Genomic DNA, 22,352 nt, shown 5'->3' with positions numbered 1-22,352 from the left:
CTATGCAGTTCTTTTAACCTTGCGCAGACCTTCTGCGGCTTTACTCATCCAGTATAGAGCAGTCTCCAGTTTACAGTCTACAGACCGGTAGACCTTCTGCAGCTTTACTCATCATCCTGGGCTGAACAACATCATTTCTGTGATCTTTGTTCAACTCCAAAGATGAGGAGAGCTCCCATTACGGAACGGCTGCTGCTGGACCTCCAGCATCGACTCTGTGCCTAAGGAGACTTCCAAAATAAAGGTTTTAATGGGGAGAAAGTCACTTAATTTTCTAAATAATCACTTTCTAAAACATTTCCCAAGTTTGTTTTTCTTACCTGTCGCCGACACCTAATTTATACTAATACGCCTAATTTATCCTTAATGGCGCCCTAAAAGAAGACTTAGGATCACAGTGTTTGCTTCTCCAAAAGCGGTTTGAATAACGCTAACGCCTCCGGACCGCACGTTGGCAATTTGCTCGGGTGAGTTTGGGAAGGGTTGCGCTCATATGCAGGAAAATATCGCCCTCTGCTGGAGTTTGGAAGGATAATTGTGAATTTCATCAGCACGCGCGCACGCAGAAGTTACAACAAACGTGCAGCTCGTACAGCATCCTCCGGAGATAAGGCACACACACCAAACTACGGCAGGCTCTTACTTGCCTCTGTGCTTTTCTCAATCTCGGTCGTATTTGGTTTAGTATCTTAGCCTATTGCGATCGTTAGCCTTATTTCAATGACAGCTCTTTGGCAAGGTTGCAACGATTGGTCTGAAATGTTCCCTTGGCAAAGATGGGTTAACTGCTACTAAAATGCAGCCTGGGAAATCTGAATTTGCACACATCAACAAGAGAGAAAACCTGAACTGGCAGCCTTTTCCAATACTTTCACAGCACCAGCAGCTAAATTGTGAGAATTGCCATCAAAGTCATTTCCTTGGTGCTGAATCAATGGTTTGGATCCGAATTAGTTTGAATCATCTTCAGATACATCACTGACTTCTTCAAGTATATCACGACGGACTTTCAAGGCCAGGCTCTGAGCAAGCAGACTGAGCTGTGATCCCAGTTGATTGCAGGGGAGGTGGACTAGATGATCTGTAAAAGTTCCTTCCAGCTCTGAGGATTCTATAATTCTCTGGTTAGTCTATGTACGTATGGACAGATACAAAACACATATGCTCCTACAGACAGAAATAAACAGAAATATGTGGATCTGGTAAAATATCTCGACAGCTACTCCTGCGGAACAGATGCATAGGATTTGGTAGTACCTGGGGAGTGTCCCAGTTCAGGGGAGATGCCGTTCATAGATGCTATGATCCATGAGAGCTCAGAAGGTCTCATTTAGAATCACGGTCTACCTTGTGACTAAGGCGAGTTTCTCTTGTCCATAGAGTGCCTCTCGTCCATAGAGCGGCAGTGCAGTTTCCTCTTGCCTTAGAGACAAAACAAACAAACAAACAAACAACACAGAAGGAAAAGATTGTGTTGGGGGACGGCAAACAGGCCACCCCTTTTATGACAGTGGATAAATTCACCAGATACTGGCTTTGGGTATCTGGTGGTGGTGCTGCGGCAGGGTGGTGTGTCTGTGTAGTGGGGACATTTGGTAAGAACGGTTTCACAGTTTTTTCTGTTGAGAGGCTAGTCTTGGCTCCGAATAGAGCACAGGTTACGGGCTGACCTAAGCTCTGCAGAAAAGGACCTAGATTTCCTGGTAGGTAACAGATTTTCCGTGAGCCAGCAGCGTGCCCTTGTGGCCAAGAAGGCCAATGGTAACCTGGGGTGCATTAGGAAGACTCTGGCCAGCAGGTCAAGGGAGGTGGTCCTCCTCCTCTACTCTGCCCTGGTGAGGCCACAGTGGGAGTAGTAAGTCCAGTTCTGGGTTCCCCAGTTAAAAAAACACAGGGAACTTCTAGAGAGAGTCCAGCGAATGGCCACAGAGATGAGTAGGGGCCTGGAGCTTCTCACATATGAGGAAAGGCCGTGTCTCCAGACATCAAGCCTTGCAGTCACCTGGCAGGCTAATGATGAAGCTAACACATTGGCTTAAGTTAGATGACTGGAAAACACATCAGCAGAAGTCATCGCCCTCTGCCTGCACTGGAAACTATGACATGAGGAGCAGAAAACCATGTGGGCAGTGGCTAAAGTATGGGACTGCCCATACAGTTTCTGGATATTCACAGAATCACAGAACCACAGAACGGCCCGGGTTGGAAGGGACCTCAAGGATTACGAATCTCCAACTCCCCCACCACAGGCAGGGCCACCAGCCTCCACACTGAATCCTGGACCAGGCTGCCCAGGGCCCCATCCAACCTGGCCTTGAACACCTCCAGGCATGGACAGGGCATCCACAGCCCCTCTGGGCAGCCTGTTCCAGCTCCTTACCACTCTCATAGTGAAGAACTTCCCTCTGGCATCCAACCTAAATCTTCCCTCCTTCAAGTTAAAACCATTTCCCCTTGTCCTGCTATTATCTACCCTTTCCAAGAGTTGACTCCCCTCCTGTTTATAGGCTCCCTTTAGGACTGCACACTGCTGGTTCATGTCCAGCTGCTCGTCCACCAGGACCCCCAAGTCCTTCTCCACAGGGCTGCTCTCAGTCTGCATAAACACCTGGGATTGCCCCGGCCCAAACGTAACACCTTCCATTTGGCCTTAATGAACCTCATTAGGTTGTCATGAGCCCACTTCTCCAGCCTGTCCAGGTCCCTCTGGATGGCTTCCCTTCCTTCCAACGTATCGACTGCACCACTCAGCTTGGTGTCATCTGCAAGCTTGCTGAGGGTGCACTCCATGCCACTGTCTGTGTCACTGATGAAGATGTTGAAGAGCACCGGTCCCAAGACCGACCCCTGAGGGACATCGCTTGTGACCGGCCTCCACCCTGACACAGACCTGTTGATCACAACCCTTTGGCTGCGACCAGCCAACCAATTCTTAATCCACCAAACCGTCCAGCCTTCAAATCCATGCCTCTCCAATTCAGAGAGAAGGATGTGGTGAAAGACAACACCAAAGGCTTTGCAGAAGTCCAGGTAGATGACATCCATCGCCTTTCTCCCATCCACCGAAGCCATCAGTCCATCATAGGAGGCCACCAGATTGGTCAGGCACGAACTGCCCTTGGTGAAGCCATGCTGGCTGTCTCGAATCACCTCTTCCTCTCATATGTGCCTTAACATGTATGCTCTTGCCTGGGTCTTCCTTTCTGCCTTTCTTAACAATGGGAGTAAGGTTTCCCTTTTTCCTGTCACCGGGGACTTCACCAGACAGTCATCATTTTTCAAATACGATGGAGAGCGGCTCGGCAGCCACATCAGCCATCTCTTCCAGAACCCTGGGATGGATATCATCCGGTCCTGTGGACGTATATATGTTCAATTTCATGAGGAGGTCTCCGACAGTGGGATGGAACCCGCGCCTCTCACCCACGCCTAGATCTTCAGGGTCCTGGCAGACATGGGGAGGAGCCAGACCACCCGTGAAGACCGAGGCAAAGCACTTCTTGAGCACCTCAGCTTTACCCATGTCTGAGGAAGCCAGCTGTCCGTTCTTATTTAGCAGAGGGGGAACACTCTTCTTGGCCTGTCTCCTCCTGCTTATGTACCTTGGTGATATTTTTCACGTCCCTCGCCAAGTTCAGCTCTACCTGTGCCTTGGCTTTCCCAGTCTTATTTCTTCACGTGTGGACAACGTCCCTCTATTCTTCCCAGGCCACACAACCCTGCTTCCACTTTCTGTCCGTTTCCCTCTTTTCCCTCAGTTTAAGCTGCAGGTCCTTGCTCAGCCCTGCCGGTCAGCCGCCTCCCCTGCCCCGTTTCTTCTGCTGGGGGACTGAGAGCTCTTGCGCTCTCAGAAGGGTGTCCTTAAAGAGCTGCCACCTCTGTTCTGTACCCATGCCCTCAAGGACACTTTCCCAGGAGACCCCACCCAGCAGTTCCTTGAGCAGCTGCAAGTTTGCTCTCCTGGAGCTCACGGTCCTGACTCTGCTTTTTGCCAGGCCTGCGTTCCTCCAGGTCACAAAGTCCACCAGGGCACGGCCACTGCAGCCCAGGCTGCCTCCAGTTTTAACCTCTCTAATGCTCTCCTCCGCACCGGTGAGCACCAGGTCCAGTAAGGCTTCACGTCGGGTTGGTCCATCTATTACCTGGACCAGGAAGTTGTCCTCGACAGACTCCAGGAACCTCCTGGATTGTCTGCCACCCGCCGTGCCGCTATCCCAGCAGGTATCTGGACAGATAGCAGGACAAGAGCCCCTGAGCACGACACCTCCTGCAGCTGAAGCAAGAAGGCTCTCACTCGAGGCTCCTCTTGGAAATACCCCAAGAATTCATCAGCACGGCATCTCTGATAAAGCAGATTTTATTTGCAATTGCAATGGCACGCAGAAAACAGGATGACATCTTTTCAGCCCCATTAGCCGACGCTTCTCTCTTCCTCCCCTGGTTCCTCATTGGCTGAGTACTTCAGGTTCACAGTCTTCCCGACGCTCAACTAAACGTACAGATCCTGGCTAAACGTAAAGTGTTGCTAGCTAAGCGTATACTGCTAATTAATTGACTTCCAACCCTTGCTTACTCAACACTAGGCCACCACTCCCGGACACCTGCTCGTCCTAGGACAGAGAGAAGGCTGGAAGGAGGGTGGAGGGAAGTATCTCTTGCATCCCTCTTGAGCCAAGAGTGAGACAGTTCGACCTCATGCGGAGGCCCTGGCTTCTCTGCTGCTTGCTAAGTCTGTTGTTCTTTTGCTAAGAGCCTCCTGGCAAAACAGAATAGCCTTTCAATACGCTTTGTAGTCTATCATACAAAAGCTGCAGCCTTTGTACTTGTTAATTACTTGTTCCTTACTTCACCTACCTACTAAGCATGCCACGACATGGAAAGTTTACCTAAAGGACGAGTGATGAGCACTATGAGAGACCCCCCTTTGTCGGAATGAAGAGAAACCCGGAAAGAACTGTTAGTACCCACAAAGGACAACAGATGGCAGCACAGACCACAAAAGACTCCTCTTGTTCGTTCCAACTGCAGAAACAGCCTTCCATTCCCACGTTCCCCCCGGCTGATGGGTGGCGTTTCTCCACTGAGCCAAAATACGACCCCGAATGGTCTTTTCCAGAATTTCTTTGGACCCCCTTCATCCCATAGCAGCTGCTTATCCCAGCCGCTCTTCGGTACCGGGTGAAAATGCCCTGGGTGTGGCTGGGTGATGGAGTCCACCTGCTTCCCCAGGGCACGGGAACACCGAGTTCCCCGGGCAAGAGTCGTGACCAGCGTCCCCCAGCAAGACAAGGCTGCCTCAAGCAGGGAAGGGAATTCCACAGGTAACGTTTTTACAACACAAACATCGACCAGTTACAAAGACAGACAGTGACAATGACTAATACAGCAATCTGTACAAGGGGCGGGATCCCGCAGGAAGCTTTTTTGCTGCTTGCATCCCATTTCGGGGTCCTCTCAATCAAAGGCAAAAAGATCTCAACTCCCTGAGTCCCAAGAGCAGGTCCAGAAAGCAATTTTCTAGGTCGATCACACTAAACCCTTCATGTTCCTGTGGGATCAGACTCATTAAAGCATAGGGGTTCGGAACCAGGGGGCGTCGCTTGGGAATTGTTTCATTCATTTTTCTTAGATCTTGTACCAGCCCATAGGTACCACCTGCCTTCTGTGCTGGCAAAATTGGAGTGTAATAGGGTGACAGACAGAGTTCCAGAAGACCATTCTTAACCAAGGTTTGTATCACAGGCTTTAGACCCGTTATCCTTTCTAAAGGTATGGGATCTTGTCGCTGCTTCACAGCTTCACTCTCTCCTCGGACAGTTATTTTTTTCAGGGAGTGATTCTGTGTCCACCCCGGCTTCCTTGCCCTGCATTTATCTATTTACCTATATACCTATTTATCTATATACCTCTGCATTTATCTATTTTTTTCATCGTCGGCTCTTAGCAGATTCACTGACACCTTTCTACCTGTTTCACAAGTTCTCAACTGCAGTCCTCCTTTAACTATTCAGTCTCTCCCCAGTGAATTGGTCCCTGCTTCTGGCACACAAGACAACTGCCCTGTGACTATTTTATCTCCCCATTTTAATTCAGCAGTAATTCAAAAAGTGAAACTATCATTCCTGATCCCTCTACCTCCGTTATTCTTAAGGTGTTCCCAGTTAAATTAAATCCTAGTATTTCATAAGCTGAATTGATGACCAAGAGCAAGAAGTGATCAAACTGTTCTGCTAATCCAAGAGGATCTTGCATTAAAGGTTTCATTTCCCTTTTGAAATTTCTCACCTCTCCACTCGCAAGTGGGGAGTTTACATCTCCTCTGTCCCCTGATAACATTGGAACTTCCCTAAGAGGATACACGGAAGTGCCAGTGGGGATAATGGTGTTAGATTTAGGAAAGGGAGAATTTATAACCTCCCTTTTGCATTGTTCCGATTCTCTCTTAAGCTGGCAGAGCTCTATCTTTTCAGTATCAGCACTAGTCACAGAGCTCGGTTCAGGTGGGCTGTTAAGGGGCTGATCTGAGCCAGTACCCTCCACTCTGTCAGCTGTCTCCAGCCTCCCTCCTGTAGGTACAGGACTTGACTCGAGGCCAGGACGGCAAGGGGGGGAACACCGCTGCGTAGAGGAAAGTGAGTGAGTTTAATCCTAGGGAAAAGTACAGGGAGCACACAGCTTAAAGGATCCCGTTGGGGGTTTCTCTGTTCTTCCTTATTTACGGAATTTTATCTAGCCATGATTGACCGCTGCACTCCCTAAATCCAACAAGCAGCGTATGCGGACTCCTCCTGGTTATTCAGGCCGTACAACAACACGACATCTAATCATTTTCTGTTTATCCTTATCCCTGGTTCTTGAACTTCTCTTCCAGTTTTTCAACCTATTTCCTAAAGGACTTATAGCAGGCATGTACCGTCAAGCAACCCTTCTGGAAAGACGTTCACGTACAGCGTAGGAGTCCCAGACCTCGACCTCCAAGGCAGTACTTAATCACACACGATTGTTCCTACCTCGCTCTGTGCACAGAGTTGCCAGGAATTACCGGGTCAATCACACAACACCGCAGTGCCCGCTGTCCGTCCCTATCCCCCAGCTGTTCACAGATCTTGCCTCTGAAAACCATCCTCGGGTCCGCAGCCGGCTCCACGATGAACCACCGCTGCCACCCCACAGGGCTGCAGAAAAATGAGCGGGGTGCACTGTCCTGTGCTGCAGAGGCGGAGGCTCACCGTGGGCGACGCTGTTCCCGGGTTTCGGCACCAGACTGTGAGAAACACGCTCAAGATCAACAGTTTCTAATCAGGCAAAGAGCTCTGTGAAGAGCAGCTTATTCGTTATTGCAATAACGGGCAACACCTACTACTACTGCAGTAATAGGCAATCCCTACTGACAAGGGAGAAACTGCACAACTTGCCCGTGAAATCCATTCCGTGACATACCCTGGGTCCGATGCAGGTCAAGCCTCTCCTGGCACTCACTGGTTGAGCATCCCAGGCTCACAGTCCTCCGACGCTGTTGCTACGTTACACTTCTACGCAATGTCTGCTACCAACCTATTGTCTTTGGGTATGTTCTGTACCTTTGATGGCGATTGGAGGACAATCTTTTCAACAACTCACTTTCAACTTAGCACACTCGTTCCGGCCTGTACCGGACTCTCCCCTACCCTATAGAGTTACCTGACCTAGTGCCTGCGCCAACTGTACCTAGGTCAGATCACCCCAGCCTCAACTTTACTCTGTTTAGGAGCTTTCTTTGTGAAAGGCAACTTATCCTGTGCTACATACGGAAATACTGGAAATCTCCACTGCAAAAACACAATCTACTTCTCGCGCTTACGACTTACGGCTTCCCTGTTCCCAACATACCTGGTCCGCAGCCGGGGCTCTTTCCCTGCTCCATGGTGGATGTGTTGGCCCAGGGAGTCTTCTCCAAGAATCTCTCGGGGCGCCCCAGAAGTGCCTCCTGGGCCGACCAGCCCCATGGCCCAGCAAAGAGCCTCCTGGCTGGCTCGCCAAATTGGCGTGCGGAATCACACTCTATAACCACAGAGTAGTTATAAAGCAGGTATGTTTACTCAGCGCTGCTCACACGCCGGATGCAGGGGGGTAATCCCTCCAAGCCTGCATACCACAGGTCAGGAAAGGCACACACTTCAAAAACAAGCTGCTTACATATGCACTAGCTGTCCAAGAAGAGGCTGGGTTATTACGATGAGTCCCCCTTCCACAAGATTGACATTTCCCCCTTCCCCCCCGCCCCCACGTCTCAGTTCTTTTACGCATGCGTGGTATCTCTTGCTGGTTGTCTGGTGGTCTTTCTGATGAAGGCCATGGTCTTCCTCACTGTATTCTTTCACCTGGCTTTGGCCGGTCCTCTCATCGGCTACAACTCCGTCCACCAATTTGTTGCTTCTTTGTTAATTTGTGGTCTACTGTCCTAGCCTGCTGTCTGCATTCCAGACGTAGGGTACCTGAACGGTGTCACTTGGAGAAACAGGAGACCCGCTGTCTGCACTCGTTGTCTAAGCCTGTAGAAAAGCATCGGTTATGGGCAGCCAAAAGCTGGCTTCACAAGGCCACATCTGCAGCTGCCAATTCAGCACGCCATGAAAGCACATAGCTTTTAACCTGACCTATTTTCCTTAATTCAAGGCTTGTCCAATGTGTGAGTCTGCTGCCTGATAGGAGTGCATCTTGCTGTCCGTGTTGGCCTTCATGAGCGCTGCCAGGCGGGAGAACCTCTGTCCGCCAGATGTGCCCTCCTGGCTGTAGAGGTCCTCGAGCAAGGCGAGGCATCTGCTCCGCTGAACCAGCCAGGCTTGCTTCTTCCTCCTGCCACGCAAGAGAAACCGTTGGGCCCAGAGGCACAGCTGTGGAGCACTGAGTCAGACAGGGCAAGGGAAAGCAGGGCGGTGGGGCTAGCCAGATAGATTGCTGGAAGAAGGGATTTATCTAGATGACTCCGTGACAGCATCCGTCAGCACAAGCTGCTTTTTACCCAAAGGTGTGCATTCTTCTCCTGTGCTGTGCAGGGGAGGCAGCGTGAGGCAGCGCCATCCCTGGCTCTACCCACACATCATGCCTGAATGCCTCAGTCCTGCTAAGGCTTGGGAAATGGGCTGAAACCCGGGCAGGCCTGGGCCTGGATGCGTGGGAGCAGGTACAAAAGGGCTCTTCCTCTCCCGCGTGGTCCCTTCTGTTGCTTACCGAGCCTCCTGGGGAAGGAAGGACGCTCTGCCTGTGGCCTGAGGAGCACGCTTCAACCCTTCCCACAGAGACTTGACAAAGGCCCCGGCACGGGTTCGCGGGAACCGCTTTTCCAGCAGTCTCAGCGCCTGCCTGCTCATTTCCTTGGCCAGCTTCACACATCCCACGTTACTGCAGACCTGTACAGGAAGAGGAAGGCATGCAGATGTGGAGGACTTGCCCAAGACCTGCAGAGACTGCAGAAATGGACCAGGGGCTGGCTGTGGCAGGAACATTCCCTGCCAGCAGGGGAAGCGTATGGCTGCATCTCTTCGGACACCCTCCGCTTTTGCCTGCCTCTTTACCTCTCCTTTGAGGCTGAAGAAGATGGCCTCCTCAAAGCGGTCGATGGCATTTCTTTCCTTTTTGACGGAGCTCCTCAGAGCCTCTGCTTCGCTCAGCTTCATGAGGGCCTTGGAACAAGCACACAGACAGCAGGTGAGCATTGGTGCAGAGCCTGCGGCCAGCCCCGTCAGCCCTCAGGCCTCCTCCCTGCTAATGCAGCTCGTGCTGGCTAGCAGGGTAACTCACCATGTAGCTGTTGGAGACGTGCAGGTAGGCAGCCGCACACTCCAGCACATAATAGAGGGCCTGGGAAGTGCTGCCCATTGCCCTGTAGTGGCGAGCCAGGGGCACAAGCACTGCTTCGGCGATGGCTTCGCACTGGCAGGAGCACTCGCCACCGTCCTCGGCCCGCAGAGTTGTCTGCTCGCCCTCTGCCAGAATCTCGCCCTCTGCAGGGTGGGTCCTGGCCCTCCTCAGGTGTTCTCCAGCAACTACCAAGGCCTCCCAGCTGCACCAGTCATCCTCATCAGCAGAGCCCTGGCAGCTCCCCTGCTTCTGGGGGCTGGAGACGCCGAAGCGGTGGAAGGCCACAAAGTCCCCTCCGTGGCACCTCTGGCATTTGTGCGCATGCTTCTCCAGGAAGGCGGCACACTGGCGGTGAATGTTCACCCTCTCCCTCGTGGGCCACAGCTCGTACGTCGCCTCCCACAGCAGTGGGGCGCAGAAGGCCAGGACGTCAGACTGTTGTTTTCTGGACCCCGTGTTCACGGAGGGCCTCTCCACCCCTGCAAGGCAATGAGTCCTGGCCTCAGCCAAAGCGGGGGCCAGACCTCAAAGCTGCCCCAACTGGGGCAAAGGCCACACTTTGGTGAGTGCTGCTGCCGTCTGAGCCCAGCCCGGGCTCCGACCAGCGCCTGCTAGCACAGTGGCAGAGGCACTTCCAACAGCCACTGAGAATCTCTCTCTGCACAAAGGTGTGTGAGCAGGGCCCTGTGGAGCCCCAGCGCTCCTGGGCTCACGCTGCAGCCACCACTTACCGCTTCCTGCCTGCCCGGAGGTGGCCGGCCCCTCTGGAGCACCTTGCACATCTTCCGGCTCCTCTGTGTTCTTCAGCCGCTTCAGGATGTTGTCCTTCACCAGCATGTCCAGCAGTGGATTAATCCACTGATTTACAGAGATGGGAAGGATGTGAACCAGCTGCTGGGTTGTAAACACCGGCCCTATGATGGCTGCAAACTTCAGAACCATCTGCTTCTGTAGATCCATCCGGTCCAGCTCAGCCAGCGCAATCTCTGCCAAGAAGAAGCAACACATCTCTGTCTTGCCTGTCCCTGAGCCTGAGGTTGGAGAAGCCAGATAGTTTCACCTGAGCAAACAGGGAGGACTTTGGCCTCCCTTCCTCAGGACGGCACCTGCTGGGCAACCAGAGCCCAGGGTTGATATCTTCAAGATGGCTCCGCTTCTCCCACAGTCACAGGCCACAGGAGCCAGGGAAAGCAGAGGCACTCAGACAGACAGACGCTCCCAACCGGTGATGGGGAGGGCACGGTCCAGCAGGTATGCACGTCCCACCTACTAGGGGGACCTACTAGGTCTGTACTGGGTTCATAGCCAGCAGTGCACACAGAGAACACAAAGCATTCTCACCAGCCCAGAGCTGGACTCAGAGCTCCCCCACCCATGGTGTGCAGCTCACCGGTCAGCTCAGAGCTGGTCCACTGCCAACAGGGGAAAACCACAGCCTGCTTGGACTGGAGTCACCTTCCTGGCTGAGCCCTGAGGCTGAGGGGGTGACTCTGCAGCACGCAGGTGCTCAGCCTCTCTCTCACCTGCACCCCAGGAAATGAAGCTGGGGCACAGCCACAAACTGGACGAGCGCTGCTCAGCTCCTCACCTTTCAAGGCAAACGGCAGCATGGAGGTCTCCAGGTTCACGTCTGGTCTGATGGCACACATCCTTTCTCCGTCACTCCCGGTACCCGGGCTTGAGGCAGCTGTGACAGCGGGTGATGCCTTGGCTGCAGAAGACAGGGAGAGCACGGGGAGCATGAACAAGGAGCTGAGCTGGTGTTTTGCCAAGGGAGCAGCAAGGTGCGGCTGTGCGGGAGAGGATGCACCACAGCCAACAGCTGATTGGCAACAAGGGTGCTTACCAATCAGGCTCTGCCAGCTGTCCTCTCCTTCCTTCGGCCTCCCGGTGTGCAACAAGAGCATGTTGTTGCAACGCAGGGAGCGCAGCAGTTCCTCACAGTAATATGGGATGCCAGAGCTTCTCTGGATCAGGAACCTGGGCAGGAGCACAACCGACACCAGGGAAGTAAGGTGCAGCACAGTTCTGGTGGGTGGTGAGTCACTCGGGTCTCGTAGGCTAACCAGCCTCTTCAACATGGCTACGCCTGGCTTCTGGATGGGGCGTGAGTGCCTGGGGCCCCCCAGACCCACAGCGTTCCTGGGAATCCATCAGGAAAGGCTGCTGGACAGTGCCTAAAGCACAGAAGAGCAAGCCACGGCAACAGCAAAGGGCTGACACCATCCACACTCTACTGCCTCGTGGCAGTTGCCCATTCTCAGCTCACACCTGCTATGGCCAGGCTTAAGGAGAGACCCATCAGCCCCGTGGCTGCCTTTTTTGCAGGGCGATTCCCAGCCGTGGTCAGCATAAATGCAACCCCTTCAGAAGAGCTGCCCGACTTGGCTTTACCTTGCCAGCTCCCTGGGGATGCTGCGCACTCCAAGCTCCTGGCAGGCTTTCCGCACCACGTCTGAAGCTTTCAGCCCTTCCAGACGAAGACAGGTGATTCTCTCCGATGTTGTGCTGTCCGTGGCAGCTTTGAAAATGTCCTCTGCTCTGTCACGGCCCGGAGCTAAGCTCATGACCATAAGGACCGTGACGCTTTGGAGCAGGGGCCACATGATAGACCAGGACTCAGAGTCCACGAAGTGGGCGTTGTCGACGAAAAATATGCCAAATTCCCCTCCAAGCACCTGAAAAAAAAAAAACAAAACAGGTGGTTCTGAGTGGAATCTGGTGGATTCTTGAGTGTCTTCTGGGGAGGACTTTCTCTCCTCAAGACAAGGGGATAGCCAGAAGCCTCTCCTCGGCCACCTCCCTCTCCAGGAGTTTAGCAACTTTGCTTCTGAGAGACTGTAAGGCCTCCTCTAACATCAGTTCCCCGGCAGAAGGAGAGAAGCTGGGCAAAGTTCTTGAAGGGCCATGACCTGGGCGCCTCATCCTGCCACCCCCTCAGGCAGCTCCAGCGCGGAGCCCGCAGCCAGCACGGTTGTTTGGCTCCTGTGAGGCGGGAGGAGGGAGACGTGCTCACCTTCTGTAGCACTTGCGTACAAGTCAGGTGGAACGCACTGTTCCATTCAGTGTGACGCATCCTGCACACCTCGTCTGTGATGGGAAACTGTCCAGGAAAGACAGAGAGGAACATAGCTGAGGGTCTAGGCACACCTATCCTGCAAAGCAAGACTTCAGAGCAGAATGCCTCTGCTCTTGCGTGCGGCCAGCACCAGCCCCCCTTCAATGCCACTTCCAGGTTGCTGAAAGAGACCCAGGGCACATGCGTGGCACAGGAGCACCCCACGCACAGGGAGACTCCTGGGCACAGGAATCAGACAGGTGGGGTACGAGCCCTGCGAGTCCCAGCCCTGAGCTGAGCTGCTCCCAGCAGAGCATCCAAGCAGGACAGCCTCTCGCTCTCACCTCCACTAAGAAAACATCGTTGAGCAAGCAATAGCTGCTCTCTTCTATTGTGCCTTGGAGCACGGTCTGCAGGGCGCGCTGCCTGTCACTGCAAGTCTCACCGGCCTGGAGACCCAGTGCCCTGGCCACCAGCAGACGGATGGCAGAGAAGGGCTGCTTCAAGTTCTCCTCTGCCAGTTCCACAGCGTTGACCCTGCGGTGCAAAAGCAGAAGGCGCTGAGATCCAGAATTGCCTCCCGGTAGCTCCAGCCTGCCTGGACAGCAGTGTTTTATAGGTGAGCCGCCTGGTCCTTTCTGCAGAGGAAAGCGGGACTCTCCAAGTGCGTCCTGGAGAGGACCGAGCTTTCCACTCGTCGTATAAGAAAGAGCCCCCGTGGGCGGCTGCAAGCGGGTCACTGGGAGGGCTGGCCGCGGCCCCTGCGCCTCTGCAGCCCCAGCCCGGCTCGCACTATGCACCCCCTGCAGAGGCACTCATTGGGTTAAGAAGGAAGGCCTCAGCAGGTGGCGGGTCTGCGTCTGCCGCCCGGCCCGCAGCAAGGCTTTTCTGCCCCAGTGCTCCTTCTGGAAAACAGCCAGAGGGCAAGCAGCGCTTCTGAGATGGGCCACCTTGCTTCCCCTCAGCTCCTCAGCTGGAGCTCTTTCTGTCTCTTTGTGCTCGGCCCAGGGACAAAGGAGGAGAACAGTGGCTCACAGAGCCAGCTGGAACTCTCTGAGGAGGTGGGTACTGCTTGGCTGGGTCCGCAGCAGGCTTTTTTGGGAGGCTGCAGTGCAAAGGCTGGGCACAGCAGCACCCGAACTGCGTTCTGCAAACGCTAGGGGATGGGTGGCAGAGGGGTGCCAAAGCGACAGCTCCACAGTGCTTACCTGTGCCCAGCAGCCCGGCCTAAAATGGCCAGCTCGGCAAGTAAGTGGCTCTTTCCAGAGCCTGGAATGCCCACAAATGCCAGGACGTGTGGTTCTTCCAAATGCTTATAGGCCTCCAAGCAGAATTCAAAGCGGTCAATCTCTGCCTCCCGACCTGTGCAGACCCACAAGGAAATGAGCTGCTGCAGCGTGCTGAAAAGCGGGGAGCCCCTCTACTTCTCTCCCCCATCCCGCAGCAGAGAGGGAGGGAGGGAGGGAGGGAGGAAGCGGCTGCGTGGCGCTCAGCTGTGTGCCAGGGGCAACCCACAGCAGAGCCCCCAGCACTGGGCAAAGGGAAGCAAGTGGGCTTCGGATGAGTTCTCCACCTACCCAGCAAGGGACCATAGGGTGACCTCTCCTCGGCAACGCCCACGTCACGTTGTCTAGAAGGGGGAGAAGAGCAAACAGGAGTCGCCTAGTTGGTCAGAAGCCGGAGCACGCAGAGCCTGCTGTGGAGGAGTGGAGACCCCCCTCTCAAGCAGCATGTTACTCCGAGCATGTTCCCCTGGCCAAAGCTCAAGGTGACACACCAGCACAGCCTCGAGCATAAGGAAGCCCAGCAGCCACAGCACGACAGCCGAAGCTAACAAAAGTCCCTTGCCGGAGGCAACAACCAAAGAAATCCAAGATGAGGAAAGAAGCCAGGCTGTACTGCTGGCTAGCTGACTGCGTTGCCAGCCTGCACACGCAAAACAAGCCTCTTGGAAAGGAGGACCCGTGTCACTTAGCGCCTTGGGATGCCCAAGCTGCTGGCACCTTTGGCTCAAGTCTTGCAGCGGTTTCCAAAAGACGGTAGCGTTCGTGTTCAAAAGGCCCTCCACCGACAAGGTCAGAGCCGGGCCCAGAGGAACGGCACAGGACTGAGCAGGAAGGCAGGAGGAGGCAGAGCATGCCAGCAGCCCACCTTTCCCCAGCGGAACACGAGTGACCCAGAGCTTCCTGCTGGGAAGCAGCTGGGGAAAAAAACCCACCCCATGCCGCAGAATGACCACTGGCACAGTCTTACGCGTGGTGGAGCAAAGCACAACACAGCAAGCTCAGAGGAAAGCCGCTCGGACAAAGCGCGCAAGGCTACCCTGTGTGTCCAAAGACAGGCCAGCCTTCCCCATCCCGGTGCCATCATTTCCACACTCTTAGCAGCAAGAGGCACAAGGGCACAGAGGCAGAAAGCAGACCCGCACCAGGGCTTCCGATTTTCTCAGCCACAGGCAAGGGAGGTCTGTGGGAGAGCAGCCTGGTCTCGCTGCAGAACTCGAGCCCTCTGCTCGGCCAAGGTCGTACCCCTGAGGCCCCTCTCCCCTCACGTGCACAGCTCAGAGAACACTTACTGCTTCTCGGTGGTCCCCACGTATTGATAGACAGTGGTGGGACTGATAACGCCTTTCAAGTTTCTCTTTGGTAGCGCTCTGAAGCAGTAGCTGGGCAGGCGAGAGGCCGCGCAGGTCTCTGCATCACAGGACACCACCCCCGGGTAGGCCACCATCATGCGGGCGGCCAAATTCACCTTAAAGCCAAGGGCTGCCACAGAGAAAGAGCATACGTCAGCGCAGTTGGGAAACCTTCAAGGCCAAGGGCAACCTCCCCTCCCGGCCACAAGCCAACCCAACTGCAGGGTAAGCGGACCCAAAGGGAACCGCACGTCTCTGAGCCCATCCTCCCGCCCCAAGGCCCCAGCAGGCTGTAGCGTGTCCTTGCCTCAGCCCAGCCGCCTCGTCCACACCGATGCACTGAAGCAGACCCATGCCAGCCTCACACTCCTAAGACAAAGGAGCCCTACCTGTGTGTTCAAACCTCTCGGGATGGCCAGTGAAGCCGCAGAACGCTGCCCCGCTGCTGACCCCAACAGACACTAGCCTGGCACACAGAGAGAGTGGCGTGGATTCAGCAGCAGCCCTGCTGCAGTCCTGCTCGCCCTGTTCCATCCCTTCCCACCTCTCCCCCCCCTCCTCAGCACTGGGACCACACGCACCAGCATGGGTCCTGGGGACTTGGAGAGCTTGGGGCGCAACACGCCCCGGTGGCAGGAGACGTAGGTAGGGCACATGCAGGACCGTTTGGAGCCCTCCCCCGAGGCCTGATGGCTGCAACCTGCACCAGGCCACAGGCTCTTCTCCTTAGCGGGGAGGCAAGCAGCTGCTGCCTGCACAACACTCACAATGGCAGCCACTGGAGGTCGAGGGACCGGGCCCAGGCCTTGCTCCTGGCCTGAGGAGCTGAGGAGCTCCATGCCCTGGTGAGGGCTCGCTCCGACACGGTGACTGGCAGGCGGCACTTGGGGGGACTGTGCCTGGCTGCCGTGGGCTAACCTGTCACCTCTGAGACACCGCCTCCTTCCTGCCAGGGGCGAAGGAGGACAAGCCAGAGGGCACGTCTCTTGCTCATCATTCCCCTCGTGCCGTCCCAGGCAGCACACACGCCCCATAACGTGCACTCACTGGAGTTTTCTCAGGCCCATGGAGGTCATGTGGAAGATCTGCATAGCGCATTCCAAGGCGTGGGTGATCTCGTGGGCCAGCTTTTCTCCAGGAAATCCAAACACGCAGAGGAAGGTGCAGCCCTGCAAAGAAGAGGTGCAATACATCTTGTTCTACAATACCGATGGCCAGCAGCTGATGCATTCCACCGCAGGCACCGGGGAGACCAGCGGAGCTTCAGGTCAACCCACAGATCCCAGCAGCCGGGCAGAGCGGCTTCCCATTCCCCTGCTGCCAAACAGGCAGAGGCACCCCAGGGGTGCGATGGCTGTCACGCACTCACTTTGTCAAACAGAAGAGTTTTGTTGATTTCACCCTTGTGAGGGCTGATGATGCCTGAAATCGTGTTGCTGCAGTCACCGAGGCTGCTGCTGAGCTCGATTGCGTTGATCCTGTCAGCAAACTTCAGCTGGACAAAGAGGCTGGTGACGGGCCGTAGCTCAGAGCACAGCTCCAGCGGCACGTCCTCACGAAGCTGCAAGAGCAGAGCACAACAGCTTTGCCAGCCTGCTCTCCCAGGGGCTTCTCTGGGCCCACAGCAGACACCGAGGGAGAGCAGGCGTGCAGGCAACGCCAGGTGCTACTGGAGGATGGGGGAGTCCTCCCAGGTACCGAGTCCTGGCACAAAGCTGCTCTGTCCTGTGACACGTGCAGACACGAGGGAAGACTCTTTGCCCTCCCCTAGGCTCCTGAGCGGGATCTTGTCCCGGAGCCCCCCGGAGGCTCCCGCCCCCATGCCTGCGCAATCTCCAGAACAACAGCCGTGCAAAAGACAGAGGGAAGTCTGCCTCTCACCAGCCGTGCCTCTCAGAGGAGCTGCACAAACGGACAGCTTCTGGGTACGTCTGGCCCCAGCAGCCCTGGCATCTCTTTTCCTCCGTCGGGCTCTCGCCTCAGACTGCACTTTCTTTTGGCTGCCCATTCTCCCAAGAGCTCCACACTGTTTTCTGCCCTCCCTACACGCAGCCGCCAGCAGTGGTGGCCATACCTTCCGGAGAACAGCTGTCGATAAGTACTTCTCCAGCCTCGCTGCCAGTTCAGAATCATCGCACATCCTAAGAGTCGGCCTTCGGAGGCCTAAGGAAAGGAAACGCAGGCCGTCACTGGCAGGGCAGGCCTACAGGGCCTTGGGAAGCTGGACACGGCGAGGGAAAGATTCTGCTGTGCTTGCTCCTGTTCGTGCCTGTGAAGCAGGCAGGGCCCACCTTTCCAGCCAGTCACAGGACAAGGAACTCACCCGTCCCTTTCAAATGCCTCTCCCCTCTGGCACTGCTCAGCTGGACTACAGCATCTTTCCATTCTCGGCGAGCTAAGCGCCTCATTCCCACAACCTGAAGACACACAGGAGGAAAGGAATGCCACTGGCCTCCCCAAAAGCCCCAGGGCGCGGGGCTTGCCCCTCCACTCTCACTTCCCAGAGAAGGGCAAGCCCACCTCTCTGGACTTTCAGCTGAGGTGCAAGGCCAACAGCTTCGGCTCTCTGCCTACGCTTACGGTTACGGCTGTGGCCACGTTCAGCCTCTCAGCCGCCTCCCCACCCAGGTGCGGGTCTTCCAAAGGGCTCCAGGACACCCCATCCACTCACCTTCACGGCCCCTTTGCCAGCAAGAGGCTTGGCCCTGATTCGCTTCTGATCACACAGCTCCCAGCAGGTCTGTGACAGCACTACCTCATGGGCAGCCGAAAGCTTTTGGGCCTTGACAACTTCGTCCAGGGCTCCGCTGCAGACGAAGAAGAACTGACGATCCCCGCCTCTGACGGACATGAAGGAGAGCATCCCGGCGGAGATCCCTGGGGAGAGAGAGACCAGCGGCGTGAACACAGGGAACCTTTGGAACTCGGCGGCCCCCAGCTGCACAGAGGCTCAGCTGACACCCAGCCTGGAGACAGGCCCAGGGAAGGGAAGGGCCTCGTGCGTCCTTCTCGGGCCCATACCGCCACGGGTCCCAGAAACGGGCGTTTCTACCTCCCAGCGGGGTCAGACGTTGGGGCCCCCATGGACGGAGCAGGCTGTGCTCTGGGACCCTCACTGGGAGCGAGGGGCCTGTGCTACAGCTGACGCCAGGCAGGCAGGGAAGGAGCCCCGGCCTCCCCCGCCCTCGCTGCCTCCTGCTTGCCCTGCAAATGCTGGCAGGGGAGGCTATCCATTGGCTCTGGAGGGTACTGGGGCTGTGCATGTGGCACAGCTGAGCCATCTGTGCCCGTACCTATCTTCAGGTGGAGCTTGAGACCACTGTGCGTGTCATAAGTGCCGTACTTCTTCTGGACCTTCCTGCAGCACTGCAGCGCCAGGTTGATGGCCGTAGGCAGCTGAGGCCCTGCTGCTCTCCACAGCACCAGCATGGCATCCCCTGGGGAAAGCGAGGGGCTGGTGAAGGCTCTCCCGAGGGCTGACTCTCCCTCAGTTGCATCCAGCCGCAGGGACAGCAGCAGGCAGCTGGCCGGCGTGCCGAGGAAGAGGGGATTGTGGGAGGGTGGCATCCTGAAGGACCTCCGGGGCAGCCTGGCCTCAGGGACCCCTCCCATCTGCTGGGCCAGCCACAGCAACCTCCAGGGCAGCAGAGCAAGAGGGTGGGTGGTGGGGGACAGCAGTGAGGCCAACACTCCCCACCGCGAGCGCCCCTCGGCACTGAAAGACGGGGCTCCCTGCCCCCCCCACTCCCCCACCCCCCACTTCTCCTGCAGGGAGAAGCCCTGCTCAAAGCTGGAGGCAAAGCAGTTCCCCTTTGCTCTCCGCAAAAAGCAGAGTGGAACCCAGGAGGCTTCCGTGGGAGACGCTGCGCATCAGCAGGACACCGACTCTGCCTCCTCCTACGTACACACCTGCAAACTTCAGGATGTCTCCTCCAAAAGCCAGCACCTCTGCAGACAAAGAGAAGGAAAAGCAGAGTTACAGGGACACCTTCATCCAGGAGCCACGGGAAGAGCCACTGCGCCTGGAGAGGAGCACCGTGGCGGTGCAGGACCAGGCCACGGCTCCAGAAAGCCCTGCTCCCAGGGCCGCTGCAGCCACAGCCCTGGAAGCCGCACAGCTAGCAGGGAGGCAGCGCCTTGAGATGCGGTGCACAGCGTGGTGGAAGCAGGAGGGCACCTCTGGAGTGCATCTGCTCCAGCTCTGCGCACCCCTCCGCTGAGGCGGAGACACCCGGAGCCGCTTGCCCGGGGCCACATCTGCAGGCCTCGTGAAGACCTCTGGGTGGGGATACCCCCCCGCCTCCCTGGGCAACCTGCGCCGCAGCTCAGTCGACCTCACCGCAGAGGCCTCTCCTTCTGCCCAGCGAAGCCTCCCGCCTTTCAGTTTGTGCCCACCACCTCTTGACCCGGCCCCACCAAAGACAGCCCGGCTGCGGCTCCTCGCCCCTTCCAGGCAGGCAGGAGCGGGCGGCCCAGCACGGCTCTGTCCACAGTGAGCGAGCCCCAGGGCTCGATGCCCGACAGCCCAGCAGCACGGCTCTTACGTTCCAGAATGTCACCCATGTAGGCGTTGAGGGTTTGCACCATCTCCTCAGCTCCTCTCTCTGGGCCGCTCTGCTGGATGCACTTCTCTGCCAAGGCAGTGAAACCTGCCAGAAAGACAGCCGCAAATCAGGACGCCTCTGCGTGCACCGGTAGCTCACCCCTTCCCCGGCCCCAGCTCAGCGCTCGTCACAGCCATGGCTGACGGCCCAGGAGAAGCTGCCCGCTCTTTGGGCAGCACGGCAGGAGGCCTGCACAGTGACAAGATGGCCACCCTGTCTCGCAGCAGAGCTGCCGAGGGCCTGGAGCGTCCCATGGGCTCATGTCTGTGGGGGCTCCGCCACGCCCAGCCCACCTGAGACATCGGCCAGGAGCAGCACTCCCTCAAAAATCATGGGGTAACCAATGTCTTTGAACTCCTCACGGAGAAGGAGGCTGGGGAGAAGCACCACTTTCTTCCCCAGATCGGAGTAGTAGTACTTCCTCTCCCAAGCAGAAGCCATTGTCAGCGCCCTGTGGTACCGGGGGTACCTCAGAACAAGACGACCGTGCCCCGCTGCGAGGGACGAGGACGAGACGCCCACCGCTCCAGGCGGCACAGTGAGCCCAGGGCCGCTCTGAGGGGCGGCTGACCCTCTGCCACAGTGACATCACAATCACCGGGCAGTGATGTCCTCCATCGCCTGGGATGTCGCTCTGGAATGTCATCGCCGACCTCCCAGAGAGCTGCCCTCTTTGGGGCAACGCAGTGGGCTGCCAGCGCTGTCCTCTGTAGCCCGTGCGTGGAGCAGCTGCCGCCGTGACCCAGGCTTCCCCCTTGACACCGAGCCACGGCCTCCAGGGCTTCCTCACTCGCTCGAGGACAGCGCCCAAGGCAGGCTGGGCCCGCTGCCGAAAGAGCAGCCGCTTCCCCCGGCAGGGAGCGGCCCAGGGCTGTTCCCAGGACTCCGAGACGCCTCAGGCACGGCGAGCCGGGACCCGGTCCCCGACGGCAGCTGGCTGAGCAACGGAAGGGCGGGCAGCGCGTGCGCGCAGGCTGCTTGTGCTGGCTGTGACTGGGTGGAGTTCCTTCTCTTTGCGGTGGCTGTTACGGTGCTGTGTTTTGCAGTCGTGATGAGCGCCTCATCCCGACTGGGGGCTGGGCCGGTGGCCGGTGCACGCAGCCGGTAAGCGCGCAGAGTCGGAGTCCACGCTGAGGTGTCTGCTTTAATTCTGCACAGAATCAGGTGCTTGGCAGTCCTTTGCAAAGCCAGCACGCTCCCAGACGGAAGCGTGGCTGTTGACACACAGCTGTGGATGTGCACAGAACTGTTTCTCTTTGCAGTTTGTAATTGCTTGCTCCGTTTCAGGATTGCAATGGGAGCCATAGATAGTGTAAGCCGTGCTTGAGGATGAAAGAATTTCTCTGGTTGTGTAGTGTTGCAGACATTATGCAACAACAGGCAGAAGAAAGCAGATGGAGCTTGAGGCAATAGCTGATTGCCATGAGCCTCGCACCCTTCCCTATGCAGTTCTTTTAACCTTGCGCAGACCTTCTGCGGCTTTACTCATCCAGTATAGAGCAGTCTCCAGTTTACAGTCTACAGACCGGTAGACCTTCTGCAGCTTTACTCATCATCCTGGGCTGAACAACATCATTTCTGTGATCTTTGTTCAACTCCAAAGATGAGGAGAGCTCCCATTACGGAACGGCTGCTGCTGGACCTCCAGCATCGACTCTGTGCCTAAGGAGACTTCCAAAATAAAGGTTTTAATGGGGAGAAAGTCACTTAATTTTCTAAATAATCACTTTCTAAAACATTTCCCAAGTTTGTTTTTCTTACCTGTCGCCGACACCTAATTTATACTAATACGCCTAATTTATCCTTAATGGCGCCCTAAAAGAAGACTTAGGATCACAGTGTTTGCTTCTCCAAAAGCGGTTTGAATAACGCTAACGCCTCCGGACCGCACGTTGGCAATTTGCTCGGGTGAGTTTGGGAAGGGTTGCGCTCATATGCAGGAAAATATCGCCCTCTGCTGGAGTTTGGAAGGATAATTGTGAATTTCATCAGCACGCGCGCACGCAGAAGTTACAACAAACGTGCAGCTCGTACAGCATCCTCCGGAGATAAGGCACACACACCAAACTACGGCAGGCTCTTACTTGCCTCTGTGCTTTTCTCAATCTCGGTCGTATTTGGTTTAGTATCTTAGCCTATTGCGATCGTTAGCCTTATTTCAATGACAGCTCTTTGGCAAGGTTGCAACGATTGGTCTGAAATGTTCCCTTGGCAA

General features: G+C 56.1%; 2 protein-coding genes across 2 annotated transcripts; both read right to left on the bottom strand.

Moving 5' to 3' along the window:
• Positions 1–8,440: 8,440 nt before the first annotated feature.
• ADCY10L1 (adenylate cyclase type 10 like 1) lies at positions 8,441–15,887 on the bottom strand. Its single transcript, XM_040655890.1, has 15 exons — positions 15,866–15,887; positions 15,474–15,663; positions 14,476–14,528; positions 14,107–14,260; positions 13,243–13,435; positions 12,857–12,943; positions 12,235–12,518; positions 11,687–11,820; positions 11,429–11,551; positions 10,572–10,826; positions 9,781–10,319; positions 9,555–9,662; positions 9,211–9,389; positions 8,637–8,835; positions 8,441–8,531 (listed from the first exon to the last, which is right to left on the bottom strand). The coding sequence occupies exons 1-14, from the start codon at positions 15,885–15,887 to the stop codon at positions 8,646–8,648; spliced, it is 2,511 nt and encodes an 836-aa protein (XP_040511824.1). The 3' UTR covers positions 8,441–8,531; positions 8,637–8,645.
• On the bottom strand, positions 15,885–20,594 carry LOC107052416 (adenylate cyclase type 10-like). The gene is made up of 10 exons (XM_015280753.3): positions 20,431–20,594; positions 20,078–20,182; positions 19,443–19,481; positions 18,827–18,970; positions 18,205–18,410; positions 17,857–17,950; positions 17,608–17,696; positions 16,903–17,094; positions 16,581–16,702; positions 15,885–15,999 (listed from the first exon to the last, which is right to left on the bottom strand). Exons 1-10 carry the CDS (start codon positions 20,576–20,578, stop codon positions 15,903–15,905), a joined length of 1,236 nt encoding a protein of 411 aa, XP_015136239.2. The 5' UTR covers positions 20,579–20,594; the 3' UTR covers positions 15,885–15,902.
• Positions 20,595–22,352: the final 1,758 nt, after the last annotated feature.

The sequence above is a fragment of the Gallus gallus genome, chromosome Z (genome assembly GCF_016699485.2).
Source record: "Gallus gallus isolate bGalGal1 chromosome Z, bGalGal1.mat.broiler.GRCg7b, whole genome shotgun sequence".
NCBI lineage: Eukaryota > Metazoa > Chordata > Aves > Galliformes > Phasianidae > Gallus > Gallus gallus.
Note: the sequence above shows the minus strand (reverse complement) of the source record. Positions and strands in the feature narration are given on the sequence as shown.